We start from the raw sequence: 16,021 nt of genomic DNA on the forward strand, positions 1-16,021 counted from the left end.
CCACCCAGCCCACGGCAGGGGGGACGGAGACGCAGAGCTGGGGACGAGCCACGGGGACGGCTTTATTCGCGGCCGAGGAGGGGGCCGGGGGGATGCCGCGGCCAGACCCCCGCTGCCCCCCCAGCCCCGGGGGTTTGGAGACCGGCGGAGTCGGGGGGGGGGGGAAGCCCTGCCTCCCGGTACCCCCCAGCCGAGGACTGGATCCGGTGGATGCTCCGAGCGCCTGCCCCCCCCCCGCCCCGGCGCGGCTACTCCCCGACATTGGACGCGAAGGCGAAGGGGCACAGCTTGTACCCGGCGCCCACGTAAAACTTATTCTGGAATTCCACCCTGCCGAAAGAGAAGGCCCGGTGAGGAGCAGCATTTTGGGGAGGGGTGGGCGGGGGGTGGGTGTCAGTCACCCCGTCCCACCGGCACCCCTCCACCCACCCCCCCCCCCCCCGCCCCAGAGCTTACCAGTGCAGGCGCAGAGCGTGGAGGAAGGCGGAGAGCCCCTCCATCACCAGCAGGATGGCCACCGTCAGCACGGCGAAGGCGGCGAAGACGGGCACCAGCACCACGCCGCCCGCGTAGCTCAGCCGCACGAAGCCGTTGCGCATCACCATGGTCCACAGGACCTCCGAGAGCTCTGCGGGGGCACGGAGTGGGGGGGGACGACGGGGACACAGAGTGGGTCAGGCTCTGCCCAGAGTCGGGGGTTGGGGGGGGGTGTGCCGGGGGGACACTCACGGGCATGGGCCAGGCTGAGCGCCCAGAGGCGCAGGTAGGAGGCGGTGTTGGAGACGCAGCCCAGGCAGTACTCGATGGTGTGGATCGCCTGGTGCATGAAGATCTCGGCGAAATCCAGGTGCTGCAGGGACGGGGCGGGGGGGGGGACACGGGACATCGGCATGGGGTGGGGTGGGGGGGAGGGGGGCACGGTCACCCCCACCCCACCGCCCGAGCCCACCGGGGGCGGGCGCGCCCCTCACCTGGGCGTCGGGGCTGTGCCCCCCGCTCTCCACGTCCTCCTTGGTGGCGTTGACGGAGTTGCCGGCCTCCTGCCCCTCCAGCAGCGGCTCTTCGTCCCCGGTGGCCACCGGCTGCACGGGGATGGCACCGACAGTGAGACCTGACTCCCCCCAGCTGAGCCCCCTCCCCGCCGTCACCCCAGCCTTACCCCGTGGTGGCCCGTCCTCGGCGCGCGCCGCCGGCAGCACAGGTAGAGCGGTGTCCCCAGGAGCAGGACGGGCACCGACGCCAGCGCCAGCACCACCAGCACGGTCTGCACCGGCACCTGCGGCACAAGGGACACTGCTTCAGGTTCCCCCTCCCCGGCAACCGGGTACCCGAGCTGAGAACGGCCCCACTTGTCACACCCGGCCCCCCCTGGGCAAAGAGTCCCCCCCCGTGGGCGCCCCCCATCTCGGCAGGGCGCTACCTGCCCCCGGTAGAGTGGGAGGTTGCCGGCGTTGGAGGTGAAGAGGAACATGTCGATGAAGTGGATGAGGATGCTGGGGGCCAGCCGGGAGTTGGCGGCGCTGAACTTGATCCACTTGTAGAAGATGAGGAAGACGAGGTAGCCGAAGAGCGCCAGGAGGAAAACCATCTCAGGCAGGAACTCCAGCACCAACCGGTGCCGCTGCCGGAAGTGCCTGGGCAGGGGGACATCAGCCACGCTCAGCCTGGGCTCCCAACCCTGGACCCCACTCGCCCACCCCACCCGGTCCCCTTAGCACGACCATGGGTGGCCAGAGCCCGCGGGTGCAGCCAACGGGGACTCACAGGTGGTTGAAGACCCCCAGCAGGACGCCAAAGCCCATGTGCACGATGCCCAGCACCACCGACATCTTCATCTTGAAGGAGTTGAGGAAGTTGAGGTGGTTGGTGGCCAAGCTCCAGATCTGTCGTGGACGAGGTGGGTGAGACTCTGGGCCACCCCACCCAGGGTGCCACCCCGTCCTCTCCCCCACGGGACACTCACAGGGTCGATCCCGAAAGGATAAGGCCCTTGGAAGACGCCGGTGACGTTGGGGTCCAGGGTGAGGGACGGGTGGGTGGCGAGGTAGGCAGAGCTGTGGGGAGAGCGAGGGGGTGTCAGCCCAGGGAGGGACCTGGGTGGGGGGGTCACAGGGGCGTTGGGGGTCCCACCTCCAAGAGGAGTGGTTGGCCATGGTGGCCACGCTCCAGGCGGAAGGGAAGATGACGGTGGCTTTGCTGAAGCACTCGTTGTAGATGAAGCCGGTGTAGATGGAGAAGGCCCCCATGAGCAGGATGAGGTAGCGCCCCTCAAAGAACGTCTGCCAGATCTGGGGTGGGGTGGGGACGGGACAAACATGGATCCCACATCCCACACCACCTCCTCTGCCCCACGCCATCCCCCTCCCGCACCACCAACCCTGCCCCATACTGTCCCTGTCCCACACCACCAGCCCCATCCCGTACCACCAACCCCATCCCACATCTCCAAGCCCACACCAAGCAAACCCCAGCACGAGGACATGGGGACACCAAGCAATCCCTGGCACGAGGGCATGGGGACTGTCCCTGTCGCACACCACCAGCCCCATCCCATACCACCAACCCCATCCCGTGTCTCCAAGTCCACCCCATGTCCTCAGGCCCACCCCATGCCCCCAGCCATGTCCCACACCTCCAAGCCTGGCCCCGCCGCCATGTCCCACTCACCTCGTTGCTGGCCTGCCGCAGGCTGGGGCTGTTCTCGTACAGCACCATCCAGAGAGCAAAGAGGAACATGAGCAGCCCATGCCCCACGTCCCCAAACATGATGGCGAAGATGAAGGGGAAGGTGATGATGGCGTAGGGTGCTGTGGGGGGGGGCCACAGGGACCATGTCACACGGGTCCCCTGCCCCAGCCCTGGGCCGTGGGAGGGGGCCGGGGGACCTTACCGGGGTTCACCTCCTGGTAGCTGGCCACCCCGTAGGCATCCACGATGCTCTGGAAGCCGGCGGTGAACTTGTTGGTGCGGATGAGGGTGGGGGGACTCTCGGAGGTGGGGATGCGCTGCACAAAGCACTCCACGCTCGAGCCGCTCTTGTACTGCGGGGAAAGCACCCGGAGCCTCACCCACGGCACCACCCTGCCCGGCACCCGTCCCACCACGGCAGGAGGACATGGGGACACCGAGCCACCTCTGGCGTGAGGACATGGGAGCACCAAGAAATCCCTGGCATGAGGACATGGAGGCACCAAGCAAACCCCAACACAAGCACGTGGGGACACCAAGCAACCCCTGGCACGAGGACATGGGGACACCAAGCAAACCCCAGCACAAAGACCTGGGGACACCAAGCAACCCCTGGCATGAGGATGTGGGGACCACCAAGCAACCCTTGGTATAAGGATATGGGGACACCAAGCAAACGCCAGCACAAGGACAGGGGGACACTGAGCAACCCCTGGCATGAGGACATGGGGACACCAAGCAAACCCCAGCACAAAGACCTGGGGACACCAAGCAACCCCTGGCATGAGGATGTGGGGACCACCAAGCAACCCTTGGTATAAGGATATGGGGACACCAAGCAAACCCCAGCACAAGGACATGGGGACACTGAGCAACCCCAGCACAAGGACAGGGGGACACCCAGCAAACCCCAGCACAAGGACATGGGGAGTCCATGCAACCCCTGGCACAAGGACATGGGGACACCAAGCAACCCACCGATCCCTGGCGCAGGGCGTCCTGCACTTGAGTGAGGTCCCGCACGGGGCACCAGACCTCGGCGATAAGGCACTTCTCGGTGACATCAAAGCTGCACTGGTTGAGGACGAGGTAGATGGCCTTCATCTTCTGCACCTGCACCCGCCAGGCGGGCAGCGCCAGCACCACCTTGTCCAGCACCTGCGCCAGGTACTGCTCCGTCTCCTCCAGCACCTGCGGGTGCCCCGCATGGGTCAGGGACGTGGGGGTCCCGCTGTGGACCCCCTTGTCGCCCCGCTGTGGTGGCCAGCTCACCACGCTGAGGTCCTGGATCTGGCTGTGCAACCCGTTCATGGTGTCCGCCCGGCTGGCCTCGCTCTCCGGGTAGGGGTACACGTGGCAGTGGAAGCTGGGACAGATGGACACCACCGCGTCGGGGGGCGCCAGGGCTCCCCGGGGTGGCCCAGCACGTCCCCATGGTGGGGGGGTGGGAGGGGGGGCGCGGTCCGGAGCGGGTCTCGCTAAATAAACCTCTACGCGGCGCGGCGCGGGGCCAGCGGCTCACCAGTCCGAGATCTTGCGGATCTTCTGCCCGATCTGCTCGCCCCAGTAGGAGATGAGGAAGATGACCCAGGTGATGGTCTCGCCCTGGGGACACCACAGCCCACGTCAGTCCCGGGTCCCCCCTTCCCTGCCAGCGCCCCCCCCCACCCACCCCCCCCCCAACCCCGGCGCCCCACTCACCGTGGCCGGGTCCTCCATGGGCTCGGGCATCTCCACGAAGCTGGCCACCAGGTAGCCACGGCAGGCACGCCACAGCAGCCGCTCGAAGGCGCTCACCCGCCATGGGTGAATGACGCCGGCCACGAAGCTGCGGGGACACAGCGAGGGCGCTGGGACGGGCACGGCTGCCCCACGGCCAGGCCCCTGCCCCACGGCTCCTCCCCACACCTCCTCCTACAGCCGTGCCCCACGGCCACGTCACCGCCCTATGGCTCATCTCCAGCCCTTCTCCTACAGCCGTACCAGTTGCCCCATGGCCATGCCACTGCCCCATGGCCCTGCCACTGCCCCATGGCCCACCTCCAAGCCTCACCCACATTCCCTGCCCCACGGCCACATTGTTCCTCCATGGCCCATCTCCAACCCTTATCCCACAGCTTTGCCACCTGCCCCATGGCCAGGCCACTGCCCCATGGCTCCTCTCCAACCCTTACCCACGATTCCTGCCCCATGGCCATGCCACTGCCCCACGGCCCATCTCCAACCCTTATCCCACAACTTTTCCGGCTGCCCCATGGCCAAGCCCCTGTCCCATGGCTCATCTCCAACCCTCACCCTACACCCATAACCACGACTCCTGCCCCATGGCCATGTGGTTGCCCCATGGCCCATCTCCAAGTCTTATCTTACAGCCACGTCCATCACCCCATGGCCAAGCCCCTGCCCCATGGCTCATCTCCAACCCTTACCCTACACCCATAACCACGACTCCTGCCCCATGGCCAAGTCCCTGCCCCATGGCTCATCTCCAACCCTTATCCCACAGCTTTCCCACCTGCCCCATGGCCAAGCCCCTGCCCCACGGCCCATCTCCAAGCCTTACCCTACACCCTTATCCACGATTCCTGCCCCATGGCCACACCACTGCCCCATAGCCCATCTCCAACCCTTATCCCACAGCTTTCCCAGCTGCCCCATGGCCAAGCCCCTGCCCCACGGCCCATCTCCAACCCTTACCCTACACCCATACCCACGACTCCTGCCCCATGGCCAAGCCCCTGCCCCATGGCCCCTCTCCGCCCCCCGGCCCCACACGCCAGCCCCACTTACTTGATCTTGCGGTCAAGGTGCTGGTGCAGGGAAGGGTCGAGGATGGGCTCACGCTCGGAGAGCGCCCGCGGCCGCGGCGGGGAGCCCAGGGGGGCCTGCGGCGACGGGGAGCAAAGAGATGAGGCTGGGGCAAAGCGGGGCGCAAGGCGGCACCCCCGGGATGGCGGGGGACCCCCTTTTTGCCCCCCCTGCCCCCCCCCGCCGAGGACCCACCGGCAGGCTGGTGAAGCGCTGTCCCTCGCGCAGGACGTGGAGGTACTGGCGCAGCTCCCGCAGGCGGCCGCGCAGGGACGCCCGGTTGCGGCTGACCTCCCGCAGCTCCTGCGCCAGCTGCTCCGACTGCTCCTGCACCCGCAGGGCCTCCCGTGCCAGCGGCGCCCGCGGCTCCTCGGGACACGGCCCCAGCGCCCGGCCGGCACTGCGCAGCTCCTGCTGCAGGAACGCTGCGAGAACCACCGTCAGATGGAATCATGGAATTGTCAAAGTCGGAATGGACTTTTCAGATCACGAAGTCCAACCATCAACCCAACGCTACCACAAACCATCGCTAACCCATGTTGAGTCCAACCATCAACCCCACGCTCCCAAAACCCACCACCAAACCACGTCCCTCAGCACCACGTCTATGGCACCGCGCAGCTCCTGCTGCAGGAAGGCTGCGAGAACCACCATCAGATTCATCGAATTGTCGACCTTGGAAGGGACCTTTCAGATCGTTGAGTCCAACCATCAACCCAGCACTACCAAGAACCATCACTGACCCATGTCCCTCAGCACCGCGTCTAAGGCACTACGTAGCTCCTGCTGCAGGAAGGCTGCGAGAACCACCGTCAGATACAATCAATTGGAATTCTACCAACGTCGAGGTTGGAAGGGACCTTTCAGATCATTGAGTCCAACCTTCAACCCAACGCTACCAAAAACCACGTCCCTCAGCACCAGGTCTACGGCACCGCGCAGCTCCTGCTGCAGGAAGGCTGTGAGAGCCACCACCAGATAGAATCGTGGAATGGTCAAGGTTGGAAGGGACCTTTCAGATCGTCGAGTCCAACCATCAACCCAACACTACCAAAAGCCATCACTAACCCACGTCCCCCAGCTCCGCGTCTGCCCGGCTTTGAATCCCTCCAGGGATGGTGACCCCACCACTGCCCTGGGCAGCCTCTTCCAATGCTTGACAACCCCTTCCGTGTAAAAATTGTTCCTAATATCCATCCTAAACCTCCCCTGGCACGACTTGAGGCCATTTCCTCTTGTCCCATGGCCTGTTCCTTGGGAGAAGAGACTGACCCCCCCTGGCTACCCCCTCCTTTCAGGGAGCTGTAGAGAGCGAGAAGGTCTCCCCTCAGCCTCCTCTTCTCCAGGCTGAACACCCCCAGCTCCCTCAGCCGCTCCTCAGAAGATGGGGGGGGCACTCCCTAAATACACACACCCCACCCCCCAAGTCAGCCCCATGTGTTGCCCCCCCACCCGCCCCCCAGCACTCACTGAAGGTCTTCTCCATCTCCTCGCAGCGCCGCACCTCGCCCACGAAGCGCCGCTGGAAGGGGCTCACCTTGGGGTTCAGCTGTCGGGGGGGACACACACACACGGTCACGGTCACGGCACAGCTCCGGCCGGATGGGGGGGGCGGCTCGAGCATCCCGGGGCGGGGGGGCGGGCAGCCCCAGCAGCGTGCCACAGCCCCCCCATGTCCGCGGGGCAGCCCAAATCACCCCCACCCACGGCACCCCAAACCACCCAAATCCAGTCCCTGGCACCCACGGCACCCCAAAGCACGCACGCGCACGGTCCCCTGCACCCGGGGCACCCCAAAATAGCCCCCCCCCCCAGCCCCGCTGCACCCAACCCCTGCGGCCAGGGCACCCCAAACCCACCCAGACCACCCCCCCTGCACCCCTGGCACCCCAATTTGCCCCCAACCCCCCCTTGCACCCCGGGCACCCCAAAACAACTGCACCCATCCCCTGCGCCCAGGGCACCCCAAAATACCCACCCCAGCCCCACTGCACCCATCCCCTGCACCCCGGGCACCCCAAACCCACCCGGACCAACCCCCTGCACTCAGGGCACCCCAAACCTACCCACCCCAAATTCCCCACCCCCGGGGCACCCAAACCCCCCCAGACCAACCCCCCTGCACCCAGGGCACCCCAAACTGCCCACCCCAAACCCCCTGCACCCTGGGCACGCCAAAACCACCCAGACCAAAGCCCCTGCACCCAGGGAACCCCAAAACAACTGCACACCCCCCCCCTGCACCCAGGGCACCCCAAACCAACCCCCCAAGACCAACCCCCTGCACCCATGGGACCCCAAATGCCCCCCAACCTCCCTGCACCCAGGGCTCCTAAATGCACCCAGACCATCCTCCTGCACCCAGGACACCCCAAAACGACTGCACCCCCCCTCCTGCACCCAAAGGGCAGGGCCACCCAAAACCACCCAGACCACCCCCCCTGCGCCTATGGCACCCCAAAACAACTGCACCCATCCCCTGCGCCCAGGGCACCCCAAAATACCCACCCCAGCCCCACTGCACCCATCCCCTGCACCCCGGGCACCCCAAACCCACCCGGACCAACCCCCTGCACTCAGGGCACCCCAAACCTACCCACCCCAAATTCCCCACCCCCGGGGCACCCAAACCCCCCCAGACCAACCCCCCTACACCCAGGGCACCCCAAACCCACCCGGACCACCCTCCCTGCACCCATGGGACCCCAGAACGACTGCACCCACCCCCTGCACCCAGGGCACCCCAAACCCCCCCAGACCACCCCCCCTGCACCCATGGGACCCCAGAAGGACTGCACCCACCCCCTGCACCCCGGGCACCCACCCCAAATCCCCTACATCCAGGGCACCCCAAACCCACCCGGACCACCCCCCCTGCACCCATGGGACCCCAGAACGACTGCACCCACCCCCTGCACCCCGGGCACCCCAAACACCCCCAGACCACCCCCCCTACACCCAGGGCACCCCAAACCCACCAGGACCATCCCCCCTGCACCCATGGGACCCCAGAACGACTGCACCCACCCCCTGCACCCAGGGCACCCCAAACCCACCCGGACCACCCCCCCTGCACCCATGGGACCCCAGAACGACTGCACCCACCCCCTGCACCCAGGGCACCCCAAACCCCCCCAGACCACCCCCCCTGCACCCATGGGACCCCAGAACGACTGCACCCACCCCCTGCACCCCGGGCACCCCAAACACCCCCAGACCAACCCCCCTGCACCCAGGGCACCCCAAACCCACCCGGACCACCCCCCCTGCACCCATGGGACCCCAGAACGACTGCACCCACTGTCTGCACCCAGGGCACCCCAAACCCACCTGGACCATCCCCCCTGCACCCATGGGACCCCAGAAGGACTGCACCCACCCCCTGCACCCCGGGCACCCACCCCAAACCCCCTGCACCCAGGGCACCCCAAACCCACCCGGACCATCCCCCCTGCACCCATGGGACCCCAAAACGACTGCACCCACCCCCTGCACCCCGGGCACCCCCCCCAAACCCCCTACATCCAGGGCACCCCAAACCCACCCGGACCACCCCCCCTGCACCCATGGGACCCCAAAACGACTGCACCCACGCCCGCCCCCCCCCCCCCCCGTGCCCCCCCCCCGTCCCCCACGTACGTCCCTGAACTCCAGCAGCCCCCGCTCGCCCAGCTCGCTGACACAGCTGTAGGCCGAGGCGGACTGGAGGAAGAGCTGGGCCAGGCAGACCTCCTCGCTGCGGAACAGGGAGCCCATGGTGGCCCCCGCCACCCCCGCGGCCACGGCCCTGGGCTGCGGGGCGAGCGAGGCTGTCAATGGGGCCGGGGGTCCAACAGGGCTGGGGACGGGGCGGGGGGGGGAGGACGGACACACACACACTCCAAGGGCCCGGCCACTGTCCCCGCAGCCGTGGCCAGCGGCAAGTGGCCCGCCCCAGTCACACGCCGGGCTTGCAAAATACTTTCCGCACTCGCCCCCCCCCCCCACCCCCCGTCCCGGCCCCGCTCAGCTGCATCTGAGTCAGGGCCAGCGCATCCCCCAGCACCGCCCCGGGCACCGGCCGTCCCGGACCCCCCCTCGGGATCCAACCCCCCCCCCCTCCCCAAACACCGGGATCCAACCCCAACATCGGGATCCACACCCCCCCGGGATCCACCCCCCCACCATGATCCACCCCCCACCCCCCCCCCGGGATCCACCCCCGCACAATGATCCAACCCCCCCCAACACCGGGATCCACACCCCCCCGGGATCCACCCCCCACCATGATCCAACCCCCCCCGACACCGGGATCCACCCCCCCCCCGGGATCCACTCCCCCCCGGGATCCACCCCCCACCATCATCCAACCCCCCCCAACACCGCGATCCACACCCCCCTGGGATCCACCCCCCCACAATGATCCAACCCCCCCCAACACCGGGATCCAAGGATCCACCCCCCCCATCATCCAACACCCCCCCCCCAACACCAGGATCCACCCTCCCCCCGGGATCCACCCCCCCCCATCATCCAACCCCCCCCGACACACACACCAGGATCCACCCCCCCCCCGGGATCCACCCCCCCCATCATCCAACACCCCCCCCCCCAACACGGCGATCCACCCCCCCACCGGCATCCAACCCCCCCAACACTGGGATGCACCCCCCCACCGGCATCCACCCCCCCACTCCCCCCCGGGATCCACCCCCCCCCATGATCCAAACCCCCCCAGCCCCAACACCGGGATGCACCCCAACACCGGGATACACCCCCCCGCCCTGGGATCCAACCCCTCCCAACACCGGGATCCACACACACCCCCCCTCCCGGGATCCACCGCCCCCCCCCGGTCCCTACCCGGCAGCGCGGCCGGGCTCGGCACTTCCTCTTCCCCAGGAAGGGCCCGGCCGCGGGGAGGGACCGGCCGGGGGAACCCCCCCAACCCCCGCCCCGAATCGCACCGAGCCGGGAAACCCCCCCCCCCGGCCCCGGTCCCGACCGGGGTCCCTCGGAGCCACGACTTGCCCCCCCCCACCCCCCGAGGAGCGTGGAAACGGAAACCATCCCCCCCCCCCCCCCCCCCCGGCCCCAGCCCCGGAAAGCCGGTACCACCGGGACCCCCCCGCTCCGTCGCTGCCCCGGGAAGTAGCGGGGCAGGAGTGACACCCCCCCCCTCCGCGGCTGCAGGCAGGGGCATCCCCTCCCTGGGAGGGGGGGGCAAGCGCTTTTCCCCCCCCTCAAAAATCCTCTAAACCTCCCCTTATCCCTGCCTGCCCCCCCCCGCCCTGTCCCCAACCAGCCTCCGCATCCTCTCCCCATCCCACACCTTTCCCCGCCACCGGGACACACACGCTCCCCCCCCCCAGTCCTCTCCCCCCACGCCGATGTGGGCAACGGCATCCCCCAGGACCCCCGTCCCCCCCTCCAAGACACAACCACGCACCCCCAAGACTCCCCCCCCCCCCCGCCCTCCCCCGGCACTCAACCCCTTCCCCTGCCCCAGCGCTGGAAAAGAAGAGACACAGAAAAAGCCGGAGCTCTGGGTTAGGAAGGGGCCGGTGCCCCCAGCGCGGAGGTGGGGGGGGTGGCAGAACCCCCCCCAGACCCTTTATTGGGGGTGGGGGGAGGAGAGGGGGGGGCGCCCGGCCGTCACCGGTACAGGTAATCGGCCTGGATGTTGGCCGCAATCTCGGCCTCCCACTTGTCGCCGTTGTTGAGCAGCTTCTCCTTGTTGTAGAGCAGCTCCTCGTGCGTCTCCGTGGAAAACTCGAAGTTGGGGCCCTACCGGGATGGGAGACGGTGGCCCTCAGGGATCCCCGGACCCCCCCGCCATCCTGGAAAGAGGTTGGGGGCGGGGGGAGGCCGGGGGGAAGGGGTGTCTCGCTGCCCCAAGGCTCTGTGCCCCCCCACCCGCCTCACCTCCACGATGGCGTCCACGGGGCAGGCTTCCTGGCAGAACCCGCAGTAGATGCACTTGGTCATGTCGATGTCGTAGCGGGTGGTGCGGCGGCTGCCGTCGGCTCGGGGCTCGGCTTCGATGGTGATCGCCTGCCGCGGCGGCCGGGACGGGGGGGTAACCATAGAATCAAAGGGTCGGAAGGGCCCTCTGGAGATCATCCCCTCCAGCCCCCTGCCAGAGCAGGGTCACCCAGAGCAGGTGGCACAGGAACGCCTCCAGGCGGGTTTGAATGTCTCCAGAGACGGAGACTCCCCCACCTCTCTGGGCAGCCTGTGCCAGGGCTCTGCCACCCTCACAGCAAAGAAGTTCCTCCTCGTGTCCAGATGGAACTTCCTATGGTCAAGTTTGTGCCCGTTCCCCCTTGTCCTGTCCCTGGGCACCACTGAGAACAGCCTGGCCCCATCCTCCTGACACCCCCCCTTTCAGTATTTACAAGCCTTGATAAGGCCCCCCCTCAGCCATCTTTTTTCCAGACTGAAGAGACCCAAATCCCTCAGCCTTTCTTCATCAGAGAGATGTTCCCGTCCCCTCAGCATCTTGGTAGCCCTTTGCTGTCCCCTCTCCAGCAGTTCCCTGTCCCTCTTGACCCGGGGAGCCCAGAACTGGACACAGCGCTCCAGATGTGGCCTCCCCAGGGCAGAGCAGAGGGGGAGGATGACCTCCCTCCACCTGCTGGCCACACTCTTCTTGATGCCCCCCAGGATGCCATTGGCCTTCTTGGCCACAAGGGCCCATTGCTGGCTCATGGCCATCCCGTTGTCCCCCAGGACTCCCAGGTCTCTTCCCACCGAGCTGCTCTCCAGCAGGTCACCCCCAACCTGTCCTGGTGCGGGGGGGTTATTCCTCCCCAGGCGCAGCACCCTGCGCTTGCCCTGGTTGAATTTCATGAGGTTCCTCTCCCCCCAGATCTCCACGCACCACCATCAGCTCCTGGCGTGGTGGGGGGGGACGGGACACGCGCCATCCCTGGGAAAGCAGCGGGAGGAGGAGGAGGAGGGTGGATGAAGGCTGACCTGCGCCGGGCAGACGGCCTCGCAGAGCTTGCAGGCGATGCATCTCTCCTCCCCGGAGGGGTAGCGGCGCAGGGCGTGCTCCCCGCGGAAGCGTGGGCTCAGCGGACCCTTCTCAAAGGGGTAGTTGATGGTGGCCGGCTCCCGGAAAAGGTAGCTCAGCGTCATGGCCAGGCCTGGAAGACAGAGCCCGGGGAGGGGGTGTCACGGCAGGCTCAGGGGGGCCGGCACCCCACAGACGGGCCGGGGGCTGTGCAGGGGGGGAGGCTGAGAGGGGTTTGTTCCCCTCAGGGAGGCATCCAGGGGAATGAGGGACTGGCCTCGGAAGAGCTCCGTCCACAGCAGGGTCTGGGCAGCCCGGTCGGTGATGGAGCGCATGTCCATGGCCGGCTCCTGGACGTTGACGTACTCTGTGGGGAGAGGAAAGCTGTGCCCACCCCACGGAGGAGGGGGGGGAAAAGCTGTGCCCACCCCACGGACCAGGGTGGGTGGGGGAAACGCGGCCACCCCATGGCCCAGGGCAGGGGGAAAAACGTGCCCACCCCACAGAGAGGGGGGAAAAGCCGTGCCCACCCCATGGAGAGGCGGGGGGAAGTGTGCCCACCCCACGGAGCGGGGGGGCAAAAGCCGTGCCCACCCCACGGAGGGCAAGGAGGGGGGAGAAACCATGCCCACCCCACAAAGCAGGGGGGGAAAAAGCTGTGCCCACCCCATGAAGAGTGGGGAGAAAGCCATGCCCACCCCACAGAGTTGGGGGGGGAAGCTGTGCCCACCCCACGGAGGGCAAGGGGGGTGGGGGGCAAGCCCTGCCCTGCCCACCCCACAGAGGGCAAGGGGGGGTGTGAAACCATGCCCACCCCACAGAACAGGGGGGGGGGAAAAAGCTGTGCCCTCCCCCTGGAGAATGGGGAGAAAGCCGTGCCCACCCCATGGAGTGGGGGAAACCCATGCCCCCCCCCCCCACACACACACACACTCTGGGGGTGGGGAAGCTGTGCCCACCCCACGGAGCGGGGGGTGCAGAGAGGCAGCCCCCGGGGCGGGAGGGGAAGGGAAGGGCTGGGGGGGCGCCTGCCCCTACTCACTGTAGCAGTCCCTGTGGGGGGTGGTGCTGAGAGGGCGCAGGTAGCCCAGGGGGGCCGGTGGGCCTGTGGGAAGGGGAGAGAGAGGGGTGAGGGGGGGGGGTCCTGGTTGGGGTTAGAGGAGGGGGGCGAGGGGGGAGCCCGGCACGGCCCTCACCTGCGCAGGCAGCCCGGTACAGCAAACGCAGCGCCGCCATGTCCAGTCCTGCTGGCGGCAGAAGGGTCCGGGCTGTCACTCGCTGCCAGCCCCCAGCAGGTGGCTGGGGGGGCGGGGGGGGGGGGTAGGGGGTGTCTGGCCCCCCCCACACTGCCCACAGGGGACCCACGCATCCTGACCCCCAACCCTCCACCAGAAAAGACCCGGACCCCCTAGGAACCCCTCCTCCCACAAGGCACCCAGGGGTCCTTCTCCCCCCCCACCCCAACAAGGGACTGAGGTATCCTCCCGCCCCCACCTCCCACAAGGGACCCGGGTGTCCTGTCAGCCCCCACCCCCCCCCCGAAAAGGGACCCAGGCTTCCTATCCCCCCCCCCCCCCCCCAAAATGGACCTAGGCACCCTGTTCCCCCCTCCACACACCCCCAAGACACCCAAGCATCCTATTCCCACCCCCCCAGATGGATCCAGGCATCCTGTTCCTCCCCCCTCCACCCACCCCAAGGGACCCAGATGTCCTACCCCCCCCAAAATGGACCCAGGCATCCCATTCCCCCTCCCCAGCCCCCCAAGGGACCCGGTGTCCTCCCCACACTCCCCCAAATTCCCAAGCATCCTGTCCCCCCTGCAAAAAAAAAAAAAAAATGGACCTAAGTGTCCTGCTCCCCCCATCCATCTTCCCCAAGGGACACGATGTCCTACCCCCCCACAAATAGACCCAGGGGTCCTGTCTCCCCACCCCCCCCCACCCCCCCATCTCCCCCAAAGGACCCAGCGGTCCTACCCCCTCCCAAATAGACCCAGGCATCCTGTCCCACACCTCCATCTCCCCCAAGGCACCCAGGTGTCCCCCCCAATCTTCTCCCCCACCCCCAAATGGACACAGGTGTCCTGTTCCCCCCCCCCATCTCCCCCAAGGGACCCAGGTGTGTGCCCCCCAAATAGACCCAGGGCTCCTACCCCCTCCTAAATAGACCCAGGGCTCCTGTCCCCTCCCTCCGTCTCCCCAAAGGTACCCAGGTGTCCCCCCCCCAAGGGACCCAGGCGTTCTGTTCCCCACCCCCAAATGGACTCAGGCATCTTGTTCCCCCCCATCTCCCCTAAGGGACCCAGGTGTCACCCCCCTTCCCAAAAAGACCCAGGCATCCTGTTTCCCCCCCTCTCCCCCAAAGAACCCAGGTGTCCCCCCCCAAGGGACCCAGACATCCTCTCCCCCACCCCCAAATGGACACAGGTGTCCTGTTCCCCCCCCATCTCCCACAAAGAACCCAGGTGTCCCCCCCAAGGGACCCAGGCGTCCTGTTCCCGCCCCACAAATGGACACAGGCGTCCTGTTCCCCCCCCCCCCCGCCCCGCCAGGGACCCAGGCATCCTGTCTCCCCCTCATCTCCCCCAAGGGACCCAAATTTCCCCCCGCCCCGGGAGACCCAGGCGCCCCGGCCCCCCTCACCATTCTCCCCCCCGAGGGACCCAGGCGGCCTCTCCCACCCCGGGGGACCCAAAATCCCTGCCCCAACCCCCCCTCCACACTCTCCGGCACCCAAATCCCGGTGTCACCCCCACGGAGGGCCCGAGCCCCCCAAGACGCCCAGCAAGGCCCAGCCTGTGCGTGTGTGTGTGTGTGTGTGTGTGTGTGTCCCGGGGGGGGGGGTCGCAGGCCTCCGAGCCGCCCCTTCTTCTCCAGGCGGGATGTGGGGGACCAGGACAAGCCACCACAAGCCACCACAGGCGCCTCCCGAGGGCCCCGAGGCCGCGGCCCCCCCCCACTCACCTCCCCCAAGGACCCGGGCGTCCTGACCCCTGGCCCGCCCCCAGCGCGCAGGGCGCAGGCGCGGCGGGCACGGCGCAGGCGCAGAGCGGCCGCCGCGCTGGGGGCGGGGCAGGCGGCTCCGAGGTCTCTTCCCATTGGCCGAGATAGGCTGGGGGAGGGAGGGTGGGTGGAGAAGCTGCGCGGATTGGGCGGAACGGCGGAGGGGCGGGAAGGCGATTGGCCGGGCGTGAGGCGGAGGGGCGTGACCGAAGCGGAAGCGGGGTTTATTGCGGCGGCGCGGCGGTCGGTGGCGGTAGGGGTTTGGGTCGCTCTGCCCGGTGGAGCAGCGGGCCTCGTCCCCGGGGAATCCAGGGCAGGAACCGGCACTTCAGGGACAGGAACGGCGGGCACCGGGAGAGGGGGTCCGAGCTCTGCGCCCCACTCCAGGCCATGGGGGCGGGAGAGCCGGCACCGCTACCGGGCGCATCCCGGGAAGCGCTGGGGAGGGAGTCAGGACCGGCAGCGGGCAACTGGGAACCGCTGTGGGGAGGGGTGATGGCCCAACCGGGAGGGGGTGAGCACC

The 16,021-nt window shown here is 68.0% G+C and overlaps 2 protein-coding genes across 8 annotated transcripts; both read right to left on the reverse strand.

Moving 5' to 3' along the window:
- Positions 1-38: 38 nt before the first annotated feature.
- On the reverse strand, positions 39-10,380 carry TCIRG1 (T cell immune regulator 1, ATPase H+ transporting V0 subunit a3). 2 transcript variants are annotated; one of them, XM_074586515.1, is made up of 20 exons: positions 10,339-10,380; positions 9,136-9,288; positions 6,967-7,045; positions 5,692-5,921; positions 5,479-5,573; positions 4,390-4,516; positions 4,211-4,293; positions 3,961-4,054; positions 3,667-3,879; positions 2,891-3,041; positions 2,668-2,807; positions 2,131-2,288; positions 1,964-2,054; positions 1,765-1,883; positions 1,421-1,634; positions 1,160-1,276; positions 972-1,082; positions 730-850; positions 457-628; positions 39-330 (listed from the first exon to the last, which is right to left on the reverse strand). In XM_074586515.1, exons 2-20 carry the CDS (start codon positions 9,250-9,252, stop codon positions 249-251), a joined length of 2,514 nt encoding a protein of 837 aa, XP_074442616.1. In that variant the 5' UTR covers positions 9,253-9,288; positions 10,339-10,380; the 3' UTR covers positions 39-248. The 2 variants fall into 2 exon arrangements, with proteins under 2 accessions (XP_074442616.1, XP_074442617.1); XM_074586516.1 differs by lacking the exon at positions 10,339-10,380 and adding an exon at positions 9,372-9,568.
- A 639-nt stretch (positions 10,381-11,019) lies between these two features.
- On the reverse strand, positions 11,020-15,564 carry NDUFS8 (NADH:ubiquinone oxidoreductase core subunit S8). Of its 6 annotated transcripts, none has more exons than XM_074586578.1 (7): positions 15,460-15,564; positions 13,690-13,737; positions 13,536-13,598; positions 12,771-12,860; positions 12,454-12,626; positions 11,401-11,529; positions 11,020-11,262 (listed from the first exon to the last, which is right to left on the reverse strand). In XM_074586578.1, exons 2-7 carry the CDS (start codon positions 13,727-13,729, stop codon positions 11,131-11,133), a joined length of 627 nt encoding a protein of 208 aa, XP_074442679.1. In that variant the 5' UTR covers positions 13,730-13,737; positions 15,460-15,564; the 3' UTR covers positions 11,020-11,130. The 6 variants fall into 6 exon arrangements, with proteins under 6 accessions (XP_074442679.1, XP_074442680.1, XP_074442682.1 ...); XM_074586579.1 differs by having other exon boundaries at positions 13,690-13,740; positions 15,460-15,503; XM_074586581.1 differs by lacking the exon at positions 15,460-15,564 and adding an exon at positions 15,246-15,448.
- Positions 15,565-16,021: the final 457 nt, after the last annotated feature.

This window comes from Larus michahellis, chromosome 4, assembly GCF_964199755.1.
Source record: "Larus michahellis chromosome 4, bLarMic1.1, whole genome shotgun sequence".
NCBI classification, from domain to species: domain Eukaryota; kingdom Metazoa; phylum Chordata; class Aves; order Charadriiformes; family Laridae; genus Larus; species Larus michahellis.